The sequence below is a fragment of the Sorghum bicolor genome, chromosome 10, assembly GCF_000003195.3.
Source record: "Sorghum bicolor cultivar BTx623 chromosome 10, Sorghum_bicolor_NCBIv3, whole genome shotgun sequence".
In the NCBI taxonomy this organism is placed as follows: domain Eukaryota; kingdom Viridiplantae; phylum Streptophyta; class Magnoliopsida; order Poales; family Poaceae; genus Sorghum; species Sorghum bicolor.
In genome coordinates this window covers 9834879-9853586 of record NC_012879.2, presented here as the reverse complement: position 1 = coordinate 9853586, position 18708 = coordinate 9834879, and the positions used below count along the sequence as shown (strand labels likewise).

At 42.4% G+C, this 18708-nt stretch overlaps 1 protein-coding gene across 1 annotated transcript; it reads left to right on the top strand.

Annotated features, from left to right (window-relative positions):
* Positions 10912-15045, top strand: LOC8061512 (cysteine-rich repeat secretory protein 12). The gene is made up of 3 exons (XM_002438128.2): positions 10912-12013; positions 14274-14375; positions 14571-15045. Exons 1-3 carry the CDS (start codon positions 11125-11127, stop codon positions 14579-14581), a joined length of 1002 nt encoding a protein of 333 aa, XP_002438173.1. The 5' UTR covers positions 10912-11124; the 3' UTR covers positions 14582-15045.

Below are 18708 nucleotides of genomic sequence, written 5' to 3'. Positions count from 1 at the left end.
TATTGTATTCAATAAGTATACATGAACTAAAAAAACTGAACAAATGTATGCAGTATTAAAAGTAAAACATAGTAGCTGCAGTTCAGATTTAATATTAAAAGTAAAATACAGTAGCTGCAGTTCAGATTTAATAATAAAAGTGTAGATGTAATATTAAAAGTAAAACGCCAAATTCAGATTTAGAGCCACCAAGTTCAGATTACATAACACTCAGTTCAGATCTAATATCAAAATAAGATACATTGTATCCTAGTGATAAACCATAGTATTACAGCACTACAAATTCATGAGCAAAAATTCAATAATCATCTTGATCATCAGTCTCTTCGTCTGATTCATCCTCTTCCTCTGTAGTGTTACCCTCTTCATCAGTAGCTTCTTCATCATATTCCTCATCCTCAACCGTGGCTTTCTCTATTGTCTCCAAGTCTGCCACATCAGTAATCTCATCTGAGCCCATAGATACTAAAGAATCCAATGCTTCCCCCAAATCAATAATAAAGGTACCATCCAATCCATCTTGATAGACATCATGTATTACATGTTCAGAACTCGTGGACTCATCATTTGCACCATTGAGAGGTACACATCCATGAGGAGCAACTTGGTTGACAACCCACCATTGAGATAGATTCTTATCCTTACATGGGTAAGATAGATAATAAACTTGAGTAACTTGACTAGCCATCACAAATGGGTCAAAACTTTTCAACTTTAATGCATGCTTGACCTCAACTAAGCCTAAATCTTCTGTACGCCTCAATCCATTAGGTGTTGGATCAAACCAGCGACAATAAAATAAAACTAATTCTAGTTTCGAACAGCCTTCCCATTCAATTTTTATGATATCTTCTATGACACCATAATACTCAAGGGCATTGTTGTTTTCATCATAGGAAGTAACACAAACACCAGTATTGATGGTTGTTAACCCAGGTCTTCCCCTCTCATATTTCTCTGAACGGAATCTATATCCATTAACATCGTAGCAACCATAGGAGGTAACTTGAGTGGAGAAACCATAAGATAACTGGGATAGAACATTGTGAATGCTAACTGATTTCATGCACTGAAACAAAGAAAAATCTAAGTTAAACATTTTAGCATTCTTTTTTATTCAATGGCGGGCTGTGTGGCGGCGCACGGATGACTCTCGCTGAATCCTGAACTGGGGCTAGGTCACGATGCGGGCCGGAGGGGTTTTGGGGGTTTTTTATTTCTTTTTGCTGAGAGTTGAGTCACGGGCTTGTGGGCCTTCTCTTTGGGTTTGGCGCGCTGAAGCCCTTTGGCTTCCCGCCAGATATTTGGATTGGCGGTAATTCTACACGAAAAGTATTTTTCCTGATATTTCAAGAGAGTTGGGTCACTGTAATTTGACTTACAAGATCATAATGATTAGTGGAACCCTAATTTGGATATATGTACCATAACACGGGGGGCAAGCCCCCCTCAACCCCCAAGTGACGACGAGGGCGTATACCAATGGCCGAGCCTCCGCTTCGCTCCGTCAGAAGTCGGCCTTTATAATGTGCAACTTAATTTAGAAACGTAATTAACAAATTCCCTGTGTGTTACGACAAATACCGACAGAAAAAACGTACCCCGACAAGAAAACACATACATTTCCTATGTGTTATTTATTTTTCTGTCGGTAACGTGTGCACCGACAGGTAATTGTCCATTTCTTTGTCAGTATCCTAATTTTTCTGTCGGTTGTCTAAACCCGACACGATAATTGTATTTTTTCTGTCGGTCTTGTTTATACCGACAGGAAATTTTCAGTTTCCAGTAGTGTTTATTTGCACGTGGACTACATTTTGTTCCTTCTATATTTATAACAACATCTGTATCACTTATTATTTCACTAAGGGCATGCTTGGATGTTACACCTGTATTTTGTTGTGTACAAGGAAGCCATGATCCGGCACTCCTATGGGATTGATGCCACGGTGGCAGGGTGCAGCACCTTGGTTGTTTAGTTCACCAAAGTATTGTTCGCTGATTTATTATATGAGAAAAACACTATTGAATGACTGATAAATTTGGCAGATAAGGATCAAGTGAATATGTAAAGTGTAACACATCATGCCCCTCTAGTGCGTCGGTGTAAAACTCGAATCTTTTAGACCTTAATACAAAAGATACGCAAATCTTTTGTGAGAAAAAAAAAACTGTCGGTTTGTATAATGCTATTCGGAAGAACAGTATTGGAGAGTAGTAGTTGGGTCATCTCTAGGGATCAGATTCAGCTGGTAGCTACAAGTTTCCCAATCGTTCAAGAGAATAAAAAATGCAAATCAAACAAATGGATGTCTGAGTTAAAATATTATCCAAGCAACTCAACGGAATAGATAGGACGTACTCTCTCTCCGTCTACGAAAGTGATAAACGACCACAGCGACATGTTTGTGGTGACTTCCTCTATCTCGAGATGTGCTGGCACAATTTTTTAGAGATATTCATATGGGTAAGGTTTGCGTACGTGTGTTCATAGGGGTGAGTGTGTATGCTTGTTAAGTGTCTGCGTCTATACTTATATAATTCGCCAAAAAAACTTTGCTCAACTTTGATCAAATTTATAGTAAATAATATTAATATTTATGTCTTTAAATAAATTTATATGAAAATATATTCTATAATTAATCTAGTGATACTTATTTTGTATAAAAAAATGTTAGTACTTTATAATATAACTTCAAAAAATTTTATTTGTTTTGACTTGTTGATAAGTGAGAATTGTATTTTTTATGAACGGAGGGAGCATATGACAATCTCAATTCACATCTAGTTCAGGAGTGAAGGTTATCACGCAAAGAGCAGAGACGGTTCAGGAGTGGAAGATGCCTGTCTCTGTCTGAGAGATAACCTGGGGCCTAATCCAAACAGGCCCTAAATGCGCTTGTCATGGAGACGTGGATTCACACATCACCGCGCTGTTGTCGCGCAACAAAGAAGCCCATGGGCCCTCCTCCTTGTACAACAAGACTGCGTTGTCGTCGCCTAGGGCCTTGTTTAGTTCCAAAAATTTCTGCAAAATAGAAATAGTAGCACTTTCGTTTGTATTTGACAAATATTGTCCAATCATGAACTAACTAGGCTCAAAAGATTCGTCTCGTCAATTTCGACCAAACTGTACAATTAGTTTTTATTTTCGTCTATATTTAATACTTCATGCATACGTCTAAAGATTGGATGTGACGGGAATTTGAAAAATTTTTACAAAATTTTTTGGGAACAAAACAAGGCCTAGGACGTCGCCGCTAGCCTGGGCTAGATAGCGCTTTGCTTCATCCTCGCTCGCTCGCCCTTGGCTAGCTAGGTAGCCATCATGCTGTCACTATCCTCCAAGTAGTTCTCTTTTGTGCCATTGCCGGGACAAAGAGCCCCTGACATTTACTGTTCCATTTTTTGGTCTCAGCATATGACTTTTTATTTTTCAAGCGTTTTGACCCAAATCGGATGTGAATTTAGGCCCTGTTTAGTTCCCTACCAAAATTTTTTTCATCAATCCCATCGAATCTTTGGACACATGCATGGAACATTAAATGTAGATAAAAAAATAAACTAATTACACAGTTTAGTTAAGAATCGCGAGACGAATCTTTTAAGCCTAGTTACTCCATGATTAGCCTTAAGTGCTATAGTAACCCACATATGCTAATGACAGATTAATTATGCTTAATAAATTTGTCTTGCAGTTTTTTGACGAGCTATGTAATTTGTTTTTTTATTAGTTTCTAAAAACCCCTCCCGACATCCTTCCGACACATCCGATGTGACATCCAAAAAATTTTCATTCCCAATCTAAACAGGCCCTTAGTAGGACAGCCTGTCATCCAATCAGCAATTCTATAGCGTCGTTTCCAAAAATGTCACATAAAAATAAACTTGAATGAAACAATCAATCACAACACATAGGCCTTGTTTACATTCAAAAACTTTTTAGATTTTGACACTGTAGTACTTTCTTTTTTATTTAACAAACATTATCTAATTATAGAGCAACTAGGCTTAAAAGATTTGTCTCGTGATTTACAGGTAAACTGTGTAATTAGTTATATTTTTTATTTATATTTAATATTCCATGCATGTGCCGCAAGATTCGATGTGATGGAGAATCTTGTAAAGTTTTGGGTTTTTGGGTGTATCTAAACAAGGCCATAGTTTCATTTTATAATTTCATAAATATTTCATTTAATGGCTCGTCGTGATCGAGTTAGTAACTATGTCAGGGGAGTTTTATCACCATAAAATTTATTTCTTCTCTCTCTTCTTAATATGGTGTTACATCATTAAAAATACTTATGTGGCCGTTTATTAAATATGGATGAAACTTAAACTAAGACTGACTTTGTATACTGATTTGCTAAAGTTTGAATTGCATCTTGATAATTATATCTCATATCATTAGACAAGATGGTAGCTTCGTAGGAGACAATGGATTTTTATTGTCAGAGGTTGTACTTTTATTCAACTGTTTCTATAGATGATTTCAGGAAACAAGCCAGACACTCAAAAGGATAAAGCCACATCATAAAATTTATTTTTGGAGGTAGGCTTTTATTCAACGTGACTGTTGTTGGTCCGTGGTGATTGGTCCTTTCATAAGCTTCATATTTATTTGCAATTTTAGATTGTGTTTATCCATTCTTGCTTGTGTTCTCGATTCGCTTGTAGGAAAGCCTTCTCAGTAAGATTAGTCGTGTTGTGCGTGGTATATATAACCAACGGAGCAATGGTGTAATGGTTGTGGGATCTAAATTAGTCTTTGTTCCAAGCGTAGATTGTGAAATATCGAGTTCTTCATCGATCGAAGCGTTATCGTACCTATCGAAAGATCGGACCGCATCTACATCACCATGCCTGCAACGGTGCTTCGCCGTCCTAAGTCATCCATGGAGGACAAGCCATGTGCCACGGCCCTTCAACTCGTAAGGCCTTGTATGTCGAGGAAGTGGACTACATGCCATTCTTTAACCATCTTCATGTGAATCTATTCGGGGCTGTAGCGTTTGGACGTAGCACAGCTTGATGAAGCTATGCATGAGCCTAATAGGCCAATTATATCCTTGGGCCATGCATGCGGGGACGCCATCTTGTGGAGTAAAATCATCAGAGCATCGTTAAGCAAAGCGAAGCTTCTTGAGTCAAGGACCAAAGTGCATTGATCGCATTAGCCACATCAGGTTTGATGATGTACCATGCGATAGGGGCGGAGCTAAATGTAGCACTGTGGATGCCACAGGAAAAAATAAAAACAGTAATAGATGTTAATTTTTTTATCATATTTAATTTATATCCACAAATCATAAATTCTTGCATCCATAAAACAAGCGAACTCTCTTTGAATTTATTCTAACTCTGTCACTGCCATGCGACCTTGTAGAAGAGACTGTTGGATCCATCCGGCACGGCACGATCACTTTGTAGTAGTTCACACACACAGTGGCCCAAATCTCTCTCAATTACTCTGCACACACGTAACCAATTCAGGCATGCAATATGGAGCAACACTGTTATATCTCTCAGTCTCAGTCATGTATGTACAAAGAAAAAGTTTAGGCATGCTATATTCCCAGTTTTCCCATCCAAGCATCTCCAAGAGTTCCCTAAACTCTCTCCTAATCCTTAGTTTTTAGAAAGATGAAAGAAAACTCTTCTACAACAACTTCTAATCTTGACTCCTAAAATTTACGCAGTTGGGAAAAACGGAGGCAATCCGCGTAACTTTACGCACATCTCCGGCTGCGCGTATCCTTCCCTCGGCGCCAAATTCGCGGTCTCTCCTATCGCCCGCGTTCTTTTACCGTGCCTTGTCTCCCTTCGTGCGCTCTCCTCCATTGCGTCTTTTCCATCGCAGGATGGTCCTGCTCCATCGACGTAGCAGAGACACTGCTCCTCCAGTTCCTCAATCGACGCCGCCACGGGAGATTCAGGAGGTACATGGTCGAATCAAATTTTTTTTCATGTGGTTTCTGCGCCGCCGCCGTGGCTTCGTGTCGGCGCATGTTGCCGCTAGGTTTCGCCCATCCCTAGTTTTGCCTATCTAGTTATGGCCGCTATATATGTTTGCCGCGGATGGTTGCCAGCGCGCGGTTGCACGGTGCTATATCCATATCCTGCTGGCTAGATGATGTCGTGCGGTGATATCCTGGCCGCCACGAGCCTAATTTTCTATCCCTTTCTGAAATTGATACGCAGAGAGCAGCTTTCACCATATGCAAGGCCAGTCATTGGAAGAGATTGATTGATTGTTGATGGAGCCCTGCTTAATTAATTGCTTGATCGACCGAGATGACACACACATCGGTTTCACATTACCAGTAGTCCCACGCATTTTATCTTGTCCTCGTTCACACTTTTCTCCGCTGTGTGTTAATTTCAGTAGTGACCGGCGAGTTTCAGACTTTCAGTGACTTTCAGTGAGAAGTAGAAGATGCTACCGAAACCACCACGTGAGAAAAAAAAGATCACTGGAAAAAACGCCAAGTGGGACCAATATTTGATTTTTTAGAAGTCAAATATTAGGAACTGTTGGAGAAGACCTTCTTTTTTTTCTCCCAAAAACATTTTAGGAGTTGAGAAACATGGACTTTTTAGAAGGAATATTTAGGAAACTTTGGAGATGCTCTAATACACTAGCACAGGAGATATGTGCACTGGTACAGGAAAGGGCTTTAGCCCTGGGGGCGTAAGGGCCTTTAGTCCTGGCTACGGAACCGGGGCTAAAGTTTCGAAACTAAATGTCTCACCTTTAGTCTCGGTTCCGAGAGCTGGGACTAAAGGTCCACCTTTAGTCCCGGTTGGTAAAAACAACCGAGACTAAAAGGTGCACCTCTAAAAGGTGCACCTCTATTTTTCTAACTAATCATGAAATGTGGCATGCATACTAGTTATAATTAACTAAATAACCTTGTCTGCATTGCAACCCAAAGTATTATAAGTTTCCAATTTTTTATACAGAAATTAAAGTAAAAAATAACCTAAAATTCTCTATTTCTAATTTTTCTAAACCAGCAAAATTAAAAAGACATAAAAGTTCTCTATTTTTCTAACTAATTATGAAATATGGCATGCATACTAGTTATAATTAACTAAATAACCTTGTCTGCATTGCTGAAAGCCCTAGTTTGGTTTTGGATAATTGATGAAACCCTAGTACTAACCTCTATACTAAGTATGTGTAGACTTAATGAGGTTGGTACATGCCAAGTGATGGAGCAAGTGATGATCATGGTGATGATGGTGATGACCACAAGATGATCAAGTGCTCAACTTGGAAAAGAAGAAAGAGAAAAACAAAACTCTATGGAGATCAAGGCAAAGGTATTGCTTAGGGTTTTGGCTTTAGTGATAAGACATCATAGAGGATGTGATCACATTTAGGATAGATAGCCGTACTATAAAGAGGGGAATTTTTTGGCTAAGCGGTTATCAAGTGTCACTAGGTGTCATTGTTCTTGTGCATGCATTTAGAACCTAGTGAGCTAACTTAACTCCTTCAAAGAAAATGATTGTGAAAATGCTAACACACGTGCACATGTTGGTTTACACGTTGTGGTGTTGGCACACTTTGAGAAGGAGGTGGAGTTTGAAGAGTAGAGAGAGGATGGGTTCGGCGGGATTCGGCGCTTTTCGAGAAAATGAAGTGCATATTTTCTATTGCGCCGGTGGGAATTTTGGAGAAGTCGCGGGAGTGTTTCTCGCTGAGAAAACACTCACCGGACGCTGGCTTCTGGAGCACCGGACGCTGGCTTCTGGAGCACCGAACGCTAAGTCTGAGCGTCCGGTGCAGACAGTGCCTGGCCCAGCTAGGGTAAGGCACCGGACGATAGGCACCGGACGCTGGCTTGAGCGTCCGGTGGTGCGCGTCCGGTGTGCGGGCGTTTTGCGACCCTCTCTGCGCATGGGTCCGGTGAGCACCGGACGCTACCCGTGCTTAGCGTCCGGTGACCCGCCGGTTTGCGGAACTCTCTGCGCATGAGTCCGGTGCCAACCTGCTCAGCGTCCGGTGCTCTGCAGGTTACCGTTAGACTCTGACACGCAGCTGACTTTGGAGCACCGGATGCAGGTGTTGAGCGTCCGGTGCCCCTTTAAGAGCGTCCGGTGACCCCGTGTTTTGCCCAGTGAAAGAGCCAACGGCTCTATTTGTTTGAGGGGCTATAAATACATGTTTGGCTGGCTTGGGGCTCACACTGTTGGCATTCTAGCATACATAACATCCTTGTGAGCCTAAGCAAACACCTCCCACTCATCTCCTTCATAGATAAAACATCTCTGTGAGATTGGGAGTGATTCCAAGTGCATTTGCTTGAGTGATTGCATCTAGTGGCACTTGGGGATCGTTCTAGCTGCGGTTTTCTTGTTACTCTTGGTGGTTGCCGCCACCTAGACGGCTTGGAGCAGCGGAGGAGGATTGGCACGAGTTGGTGATTGTTCGTGGCCATCTCCCGGTGATTGTGAGGGGTCTTGTACCTTCCCCGACGAATAGCCAAAAGGTAACTCTAGTGGATTGCTCGTGTCATTGAGTTACCTCACTTGTGGGTAGGTTCTTGTGGTGTCCTAGTGAGGACGAGGTTCGTGCTACACCTCTTAGCCACCGAACCACCAAGTGTTGGTCGACACAACGAGGACGTAGCGTGCCGGCAAGCACGTGAACCTCGGGAGAAAAAATGTGTGTCTCCATTGTGATTGTTCATTGGATTTCTCCCGGTGATTGGACTTCATATTATTGATTGGTTCATCCCCTCTTCGCGGCGGTATAAAGTTCAAACCATCTCTTTTAAATTTCCGCAAACTAGAGTAGCTTACTTATAGAAACTTTAGGTAGCTTTCTAGTGTAAGTAGTGGCATAGCTCTTGTGTGCCTAGTGATTATTTCAACTAGAATTGTTGGATAGGTGACTTGCAAACACCCCATTAGAGCTAGAGCAAAAAGCTTCGCTTTGTTATTTACTAACCTCTTGCTCTAGTGAGTTTGTAGAATTTTTAAATAGGCTATTCACCCCCCTCTAGCCATATTAGGACCTTTCAATTGCAACCTAAAGTATTATAAGTTTCTAATTTTTTATACAGAAATTAAAGTGACAAATAACCTAAAATTCTCTATTTCTATTTTTTCTAAACCAGCAAAATTAAAAAGATATAAAAGTTCTCTATTTTCCTAACTAATCATGAAATGTGGCATGCATACTAGTTATAATTAACTAAATAACCTTGTCTGCATTGCAACCCAAAGTATTATAAGTTTTTAATTTTTTATACAGAAATTAAAGTAACAAATAACCTAAAATTCTCTATTTCTAATTTTTCTAAACCAGCAAAATTAAAAAGACATAAAAGTTCTCTATTTTTCTAACTAATCATGAAATGTGGCATGCATACTAGTTATAATTAACTAAAAAACCTTGTCATAAATTGCAAATTAAAGTATTATAAGTTTCTAATTTTTTATACAGAAATTAAAGTAACAAAAAACCTAAAATTCTCTATTTCTAATTTTTCTAAACAAGCAAAATTAAAAAAGCATAAAAGTTCTCTATTTTTATAATTAACTCGGTCACAAATTGCAAATTAAAGTATTATAAGATTTAAATTTTTTTCTAAACTAATTAAAATAAAAAACCATAGTATCACTATTTCTCTAACTAAACCATTAAATGTAGTAGACATAATAGTAATGAAAAGTTAATTTTTAGGGAACTAATTATAGTTGGTATCATTCAAATATTCAAACGATCAAGTGATTGGAGTTTAAAATAGCGTAGAATTCATAAAATAAAAAAACACATAAAACACTAGGAAATGACATATGTCGCTGCTAATATTGAGAAGATGAAGCTAGTGACCTCTTAACAAGTCGATGACGGCGTAGAAATGATGAAATAAATCAATAGCCGGAGATGAGAGCAAGAACAAGTAAGAACAAAATATGAAGAACATAGCAAAAGAGTGAAAATCGGGCTCGGCTTTGAACACGATAAGCCACCTCTCTCAACTTTAAAAATGGACTATTCCGAAAGTTTAGTTTTTCTCCTGAACTCGATAAATCACCTCTCTCAACTTTGAAAATGGGTCATAAGAAAAGAGAGAACGAGAAAATAGAATTTTTCCATAAAAAAATATAAGAAAAAACAAATCGTAATTGATTCAGAGGCAGTGACTTTGGGAGCCCGCTTGGAGGGTGGAGGAAGGAGGTTTTACTCCGTCTATATTGAGCTCTATGGCAGATGGAGAACGGATGATGGCCACAAAAAAATTCATCATCTACTTGAGTCTGTCTATCTAGCAACCATATGTTTGATACACTTTGAACACATGAATTTTTTTTTACGATAGGATGAAGATCCAACAGCCTCCACCTTTCTTCTACCTCCAGCCTCTAGCCTTCTTCTATCTCCAGGCAATCACAAATCACAGATTAAAGATCACAGATTACAGAAAACAATTTTTTCTATGAAAGAACAAATCACAAATCACGGAGAAGGAGGAGGAGGAGGAGGAGGAGGAGGAGAGGCCTACTGTGGCCGGATCCGGTGCAGACGAAACCGCCGTCACTGCTACTGCCATGGTTGGTGCCAACGGGCGCGGGCACTAGGAGGCGCGTCGGGTGTGGACGCTAGGAGGCGTCTGCCCACCGTTGCCGTCATGGGGAGGTGCGCCATCGCCGGTTGTGGGCGCTGGGTGCTCGCCAGCGTCGGGGGAGAGAGGAATGAAGCCGCATCAGGAGGGAGGTGGCAGTCGGGAAGGAGGGAGGGAGGAAGGCGCGTCTAGAAGGAGGGAGGGAGGAATTGGATGCGGGTCTCGAAGTCATAGATACAGAAAAACAATGTGCTTTTTGTTGCTAAAACACATGGATGTTGTAGACACACAAAGAAACATAGAAAAAAGACAGCCCTCTAATAAATCTGACCTGGCGCCACAGCACTTTGCAAAAACTAACACTGAACTGTGTGGATCCAGTTAAGTACTCGCGTATACATTTATAAACCCTTAAGCCCACTCCCTCCACACTCACAGAGACACTTAGCTGCCTCCTGTTAATCTTCCCTCCTTGCCTAGCTAGCTTCGAAAGCCGCGTACCCCGTACGTGCAGGAATTGCCAAGAAGAAGGAAGGAACCAAGCATGTCGAAGCTTGCTGTGCTAGTCCCCGCCGTGGTTGCGGTGATCGTGCTGTGCGCGTGCACGACGCCGGCGCGCGGCGGCGACGACTACACGGCGTTCGTGTACGCCGGGTGCTCGCAGGGGCGGTACGACCCCGGTTCGCAGTACGCCGCGGACGTGGACACCGCGCTCTCCTCCCTCGTGAACAGCGCAGGCTTCACCGCCTACGGCAACTACACCTCGCCGCCGCCGTCTTCGTCGACGGGCCAGCTGGCCGGCGTGTACCAGTGCCGCTCCGACCTCCCCGCCGCGGTGTGCGGCGTCTGCGTGAAGTCGGCCGTGTCCAAGCTCTCCTCGCTCTGCAACACGGCGGCGGGCGCCGCCGTGCAGCTGCGCGCCTGCTTCGTCCGGTACGGGAACGACTCGTTCCTGGGGAAGCAGGACACGACGGTGCTGTTCAAGAAGTGCGGCGGCGACAGCGGCGGCGGGGACACGGGCGTGGTGGCCATGCGCGACGCGGCGCTGGGCGCGCTCGTGGCCGCCGCCGCGGCGCCCGCCGACGAAGGATCGTACCGCGCCGGGGCGGCCGGGTACGTGCAGGCCATGTCGCAGTGCGTCGGGGACCTCGGCGCCAAGGCCTGCACCGACTGCGTCTCGGCGGCGTCCTCGCAGCTCAAGGCCGGCTGCGGCTACGCCTCCGCCGGGGAGGTGTACCTCGGCAAGTGCTACGCGCGCTTCTGGTCCAATAATGCCGCCGGCGGCAGCGGCGGAGGAGTACCGGTCGTCGGAGGTGGTGGCGCCGGTACCGGCGGCGGCGGCAATGTCATCGGTGGCGGCGGCGGCGTGGGAGGAGCAGCAGGCAATGGATACGCATACGGTGGATTCGTGCCAAACACGTACGGACAGCACGGTACGTAAGCAGCTGCTCCTTGCCATCAATTTCCGTCGTCTTCTCACTCCTCTACCTTACGTGCACTTTTCGAAGTGTGGATGTCTGTGAGAATTTAACACTTTTCTACAGAATTCATGTCCATCTATGCTATGCATGCCGCTCCCTGATAATATAAGCCTAAAAACGCTATAGAGAATAATAGCTTCGTGCGACCGTATATCCAGTATTCTGAATTTTGGATCCATGCACGCATGAGCTGACATGAGAATATTCTTAGGCAGTGGTAAAGCTCTGATTTTAGCTTGGGTTCAGCTCTGATTTTAGCCAGAGAAGGTTTTGTGATGGTGAGGACTGAGGAGTACTACGTAGGTTGCTTTGGCCAGTCAGCCGATCCAGGCCGGGATTTTTCTTGATGCATGATTGAAGAGCGTGGATCCTTGCGGTTTCCACCGTTATCTCGTTCCGCGGACCATCGATCACAGCGACGATCTGCACGCAAAACTCTGATTGGCAGGTGCATGCGCGCGCCCCAGCTGGTCCTGAATATTTGTTGGATCTTGCACATACCACAACTGGATCATCAAGTGCCTACCCACTAGCATAGCTAGCATAGCACCACAGTATATACGCGTACGATTTAGGCCTTGTTTAGTTCACCCTAAAAATCAAAAAAAATTCAAAATTTTCTGTTACATCGAATCTTTCGGCACATGCATGAAGCATTAAATATAGACAAAAATAAAAACTAATTGCACAGTCTAACTGTAAATCGCAAGATGAATCTTTTGTTCCTAGTTAGTCTATGATTGGACAATATTTGCCACAAACTAACAAAAGTGCTACAGTAGCGAAATCTAAAATCTTTTGGCATCGCCTTACTTCGTTAAAAATACTAGACATTTACTGAGAATAGATAATTTTTGTTTTGTTCACAATCGTGCACTCTTCCTTATTATTTTACGTCGTGTCATGATGGGGCGCACCAACTGCAAGGTTCAGCTCTCATCTGCACAAGATTTTAGGCGTTCTAGAATTGCAAAACAGTGTTGTTTATATTATCAGACTAGCACAGTTTGGCTGCTTTCTCTCTTCAGGTTTATTTTATTCACGAAATTGTGGATTGTTTTTCTTTTGAAATTTTTTCCCATTATATAGCATAACGTAAATGACAGCCTTGTTTGGGTTATACACAAGGTATATAAATCAGAGACTAGAGAGTATGATGCCCCTAGTTGAACATTCACAATCAACTGAAATTACACAGATACATCACTTTTGGTAAAGGAATAGAGTATGAATTTTAAGCAGTAGGGTGTATGTAATGTTTAAGAAGGTGATGCTACAACTGAATGATTCCAAAACCTTGACTATTATTATCGGCTCCCTGCTACCATCTCTGCCAGCAAATTTGCTGAGATTGGGGGTTTCCATGTAGCCTGTGCAAGCCTAGGTAGATAGATAGACTAGAAATTTGACATTGTTGTTGCTTACTACTGCATAAGTGTAGCCCTAGCCCCCACTACCAGGGTGTGAATCATTACGACACCAGTCACCCCATAGAACGTTCTTGATCTACTTAACTCCAATTTTATATTATATTACTTATTAATAATAAAATCGTAATATAAACAAACAATTAGGCATTACTCAAATTAATTAATACAAAGATGTCCTTATTAGCCTGGCTAGCTAGGTTACTGTATTACAGTGTGTACTGATTAGTGATGACACAGGAGTACCATTCAATCACTAATCAACTTTGTGTGGTCCGCATGTACTACACTGCATGCTACGGTAGGTGTACAGTATCCATTTAGATGCAAATAAAATTGTGCATGATGTGTCCCCAAGTCCAAACTGCATGCAAAGGTATCTTTCATCCAAAGTAGACCAATTAAAAGAACTTTTGTTTGCCTTTCACTTTCCTCCGCACTTTTTAGCTAGGCTTTGAAATGGATTCACTCTCTCTCGCATTGTTTAACCATGCTCTGAGCCTGAGGCCCCCGCAGTGTATCACAAAGTGCTACCAAAACGATCCAGCTTTGCATCATTGGAATCTGAAGCATACCAGAGGATATCTCTGGTATCCCACTGTCTCAGTAGTAGTAGTGTACTGCACAACCTTTTCTGCTTTTGGGGGGTGGCTTTAAACCCTTTACCACCATACTTTGCACAAAGCTACAGCTAGATGATATATGGGAGTAAATATTTCTAGCAGATTACTTTGACTTTTAGTAGAAGTTTGCTGCTCTTAATTCAGTGTCAATATGTTCATCAGATGAATCTGGGAAAACCCTTGCCATCATCATCGGCTTGGTGGCGGCGGTCGCCATTGTTATCGTCTTCCTCTCCTTCCTCCGTAGGGCTGGCGGTGTCGGCGGTAAGATTTACATCTACACAAGCTTGAAGCTGCCAATTTTTTTTTGACTGAAACTGGAGGGGTTTGCACCTCGAAGCTGTAAATTCTTAACTTACATTAATTACAATCTATATATTTCTCGTGTCCATGGCATTCAATTCATGTGTACCTCTGAACTAGTGTTATCTGAACCATGTATTTATTATATGCATGCAGGGAAAAGCTAAGAGCATGCAATGCAGGATGGTCACCTCTTGGTTCAGATTGGATCGGTCGGTGGCTTTGGCTTGAAAACCGCTTTACTCCATCTGCCTCCTTTTTAATCTTTTAGGGTCTCTTTTGTCATGTCTTTATCTCTCGAAACAAAGGGAAGCCATTATGAAATGGTGCAAGCTGAAAGGCGTTCCCTGTGCAGACATGCATGTGAAGTATGAAGATTCCATCCGGTACCACCTACTCAGCTAGTGCTAGGTAGCCACGATGCAAGACATATTTTCCGCAAAAATAACAAATTATGTCGTCGATCTCTGCCCGTTATATATATACTTATATACAGTGTACTTATTATGGAGCATGATTCAACATTATATTGTGAAAGTTTATGTGTCGAATTGGTGTCGTCTCTTTATACGGTTGGTGATGTGAATTTATGTACATTATTGTTATTATTATCAGTATATCTTTAAGGTAATTGACTACAGAAACTGTATCTTGACGAGCTGGATCATTTTCAGCTTTAGCTAGTGACAACGACAATGGTTGCCATCATGAGGAGTTTGTACGAAGATGGATGAGCTTGTCTTAGTGCTCTGCTTAGTGCTGTTAAATCATTGCTAATGAGTGTGGGTAGGGCTTGAAAGTTCATTAGCGGATGGTTGGTAGCATAATTTCCAAATAATATCGTGCTTATAAAATACAAGCCATGGATGTACACTGATCTAATTAATTTCTAAAGTAGTTTCATCATTGGTACTTAATTAAACTTGTCGTGAGTTCAGGTCCTAGTGCTCTTAGAATGTATTTTAGTACCATAAACTTGCTAATTGTACCTTATAAGGTCTAATCTTGGGAATTTGCATTAAACCGTCCAAATTGTATGTTGACTGTATGATGATGTGGCCTCGACACAAGTGACTAATGAGTAAATTTAGTTAACGGTTTTTGAACTTATCATGGTGCATGCTCTTATCCAAGATTTTGGTATGCCCAAAATACAGTTTTTGACACTCTAAACTTGCTAATTGTACCCATATAAGATCCAAATATTCAAAACTTGCATTAAGATATGGTCTTGAGATGTGAGCTCCAATGACAACTCCATCACTACTACAGTCAGGTACTGTAGGGGCGGCTAAATAAGTTCTGTAAGGGCGGCTGGTCCAGCCGCCCTTATGCAAACGCTCTTACAGTGAAATTCACTGTAAGGGCGGTTCAACACCAGCCGCCCTTACAGTGGCCCACTGTAAGGGCGGTTGGAAACAACAGCCGCCCTTATAGTGGCCCACTGTAAGAGCGGTTGGTGCTTCCAGCCGCCCTTATAGTGAGCCTTAGTAAGGGCGGCTTGTGTCTCAGCCGCCTCTATTGTCTGCATTTGCAAGGGCGGCTCTATCTAGAACCGCCCCTACAGTTATTTTTCAGAAAAATAAAAATTACAATAATCGAGTTGACAGCACAACACAACACCACATACATATATACATATATAATCAGATTCTCAACATCATAGATTCACAACATAAATATCCATACATATACACAGCACCACATTTCAAGTCCAAAATGTTTCCATGTCCAAATCCATCCAAAAGAGTCCGAAATTTTTCAAGTACTAATACAAATCGATCACAGTCCATTCCAACAAGTTCACATGTAATCAACGACCTAGACATAGCCTATCCCACTGACGGAGGTGCTGGTAAAGAGGATTGCTACCTAAGTCGGACTATGGGTTATGGTAATCACCTTTGTAATAAACAACATGGTCCATTATAAAGTTGCAAAGGTCACCGACAATCTCTAAGAGGTCATCATCCCTGTAGACATCCCTTTTTAGTCCTTTTTCTTCTTTCCACTACAAGATCGTAAAAGACAAGTTTAGGTCTAGTGTAAAGAAGAGATTGCAAAGCTAAGTGAGAAATACTATGTTTTCATACTACAACCCACTAAGAGATTCAAACTTACCAATTCAGGGTGTCTCCTGTAGCCTTTTGTGTTACTGATGAAAGCACATACATAGTATCCACAATGCAGACTCCCTGGCCTTTGCTTGGGAAAAAATTAGTAATTTTATGCCAAACTAAGTCGCACTTACCGAACATAGAGATTTGAAACGCAAGTGGCTCCCCAGACCTGGATCATGCCTTCCTTTGTGATTCCTGACATAGGCCCTGAATGCCCTGTTTGAATGAGAATTGATGTGACTTATAGTATGCAGAAGTCGATATTAAAGTGAATCATATAAGGTTACTAGGATTACAAATTTGCTTACGTAATGAGAATTGACATGAAGTCTTTATATGTGTGAGGGTCAAAATCTGCAGAATCACAAATCCATGCCATGTTCATCCCGACATCGAGACCTATGACTATCCAGTGATTGCTACAACAATTTTAAATAAACACATAAGTACCTTTGCATCAAAATAAGATAAACCGAACAATCGTTAAGTATACAATTAATCGAACTTACTTGAAGTGGTATGGAATCCATATTGTTTCGAAGTGTTGGAGATTCTTTAAACATACGGCAATCCACGCCGCAACCTTAAGAGACTCTTCTCTTATTTTGGCCGCACGAATCTTTACTTTCTCCGCCAACGTCCCTCCAGCAGCTAGCTGTGGCGCATCCAATTCCCATCTCGATGGGTAATTAAAATTTATTTGTGCTATAGGCATAGGGTCTACATACCCGGCTTTCGTTGAGCGTGTAGATTTCATAAAGTTTGCTTGCATTCTAAAAATCATGACGTAAGTTAGTTTTAGTAAAATCCAACTAGGTTACTTTCAGATCATATCAAGAGGAAGAGGACCTACAGGCACCAAGTGCGAATCAGATTCATCGACATTGAACTAAGGTGAAAGCATGACTGGATGTCGCTGAAGTCAAAGGCAATACCCGAAGCAGGGCCTCCAAATGTGCGAGTAGGTATTACTCCTTCCAACACATTCAGTTCTGTACGTGAAACATGCAAGTAGTACCAATCATGGAACCTTCTCATTCCATATGGCATCTTACACAAGACCCGGTTTGGTAGGAAACGTTTGCCTTTTACATATTCTTTCGGGCAATCCTTTGACCACTTGATGGTTTCAACATCTGGATACTTTGTTATCGTTGTGTAGTCTGAGGTGTTAGTGGGCATCCTGTAGGCAAATTTGTTCGGGCCTTGGTTCTCAGGCTTGAACTGGTCATGAGCATACCACTTGTACATACCCGAGACGTTCATATCCACAAAAGATTTTGACCCTGTCGACCTTATCATGATGGGGATCTTTTCACGAGCTTCACATACTAGAGGGAGTAGTTCTTCATGTGTCGGCGGTGCTTGTTGAAAAGTCTGTGCCATCTCATCATGGCCTTGCTCGGGGCAAGCTGGAGAATGTTGTGGCTTAGGAGGCACATGTGGTGTCTCGTCATGCTTTGACTCGGCACGAGCTGTAGAAGGTTTTGGGCTATGAGGCACATGTGGTGTCTCGTCACGCTTTGGCTCGGCACGAGCTGTAGAAGGTTGCGGACTCTGAGGCACATGTGGCGTCTCATGCTCTGGCTCCGCACGAGCTACAGAAGGTTCACCTATTTGAGGCTCATGTGGCGTCTCATCATGCCCTGGCTCGACCCCTTGCTCACCAGCGGTTGGAGAAGCTGGTACCCTCTCATGCATCAAGTGGTCCTCATGAGACGGTGAATACACCGCTCCATCCTCAAGGTGGACTCTCTCCAGGTGTACATCACTTGGAGTTGGCGAGGAAACATTCAACACAATATCCTTTTTGTACCAGAGGATGAATTGTTTCATGAGTAGTCCAAGCTCACGAATCCCCTCGCTAGTTGGGTGTTCAATCTTATGCTTCGCGTACTCGGGATTCACGGTATGCACCTCAACCTTACTATAGTCGGCCGGGACCGGTTTATGGTGCTAGATGTCGCCTGGAATTGGAGGATGTGCCAGACCCGTTGCCACCTCAGCCATCTCCTGTCCCCTACCGATGGGAATCAACAGGATGCAACGAGTTGGCACCCGTATGTGATCGACTGAGACGGAGGCTGCATTAGAACCTTGGCTGCTTTGAACATTTGGAGGGCTACCAACTAGAACCAAATCCCTAGGCGGCTCCATTTGTGACCGTCGCTCAG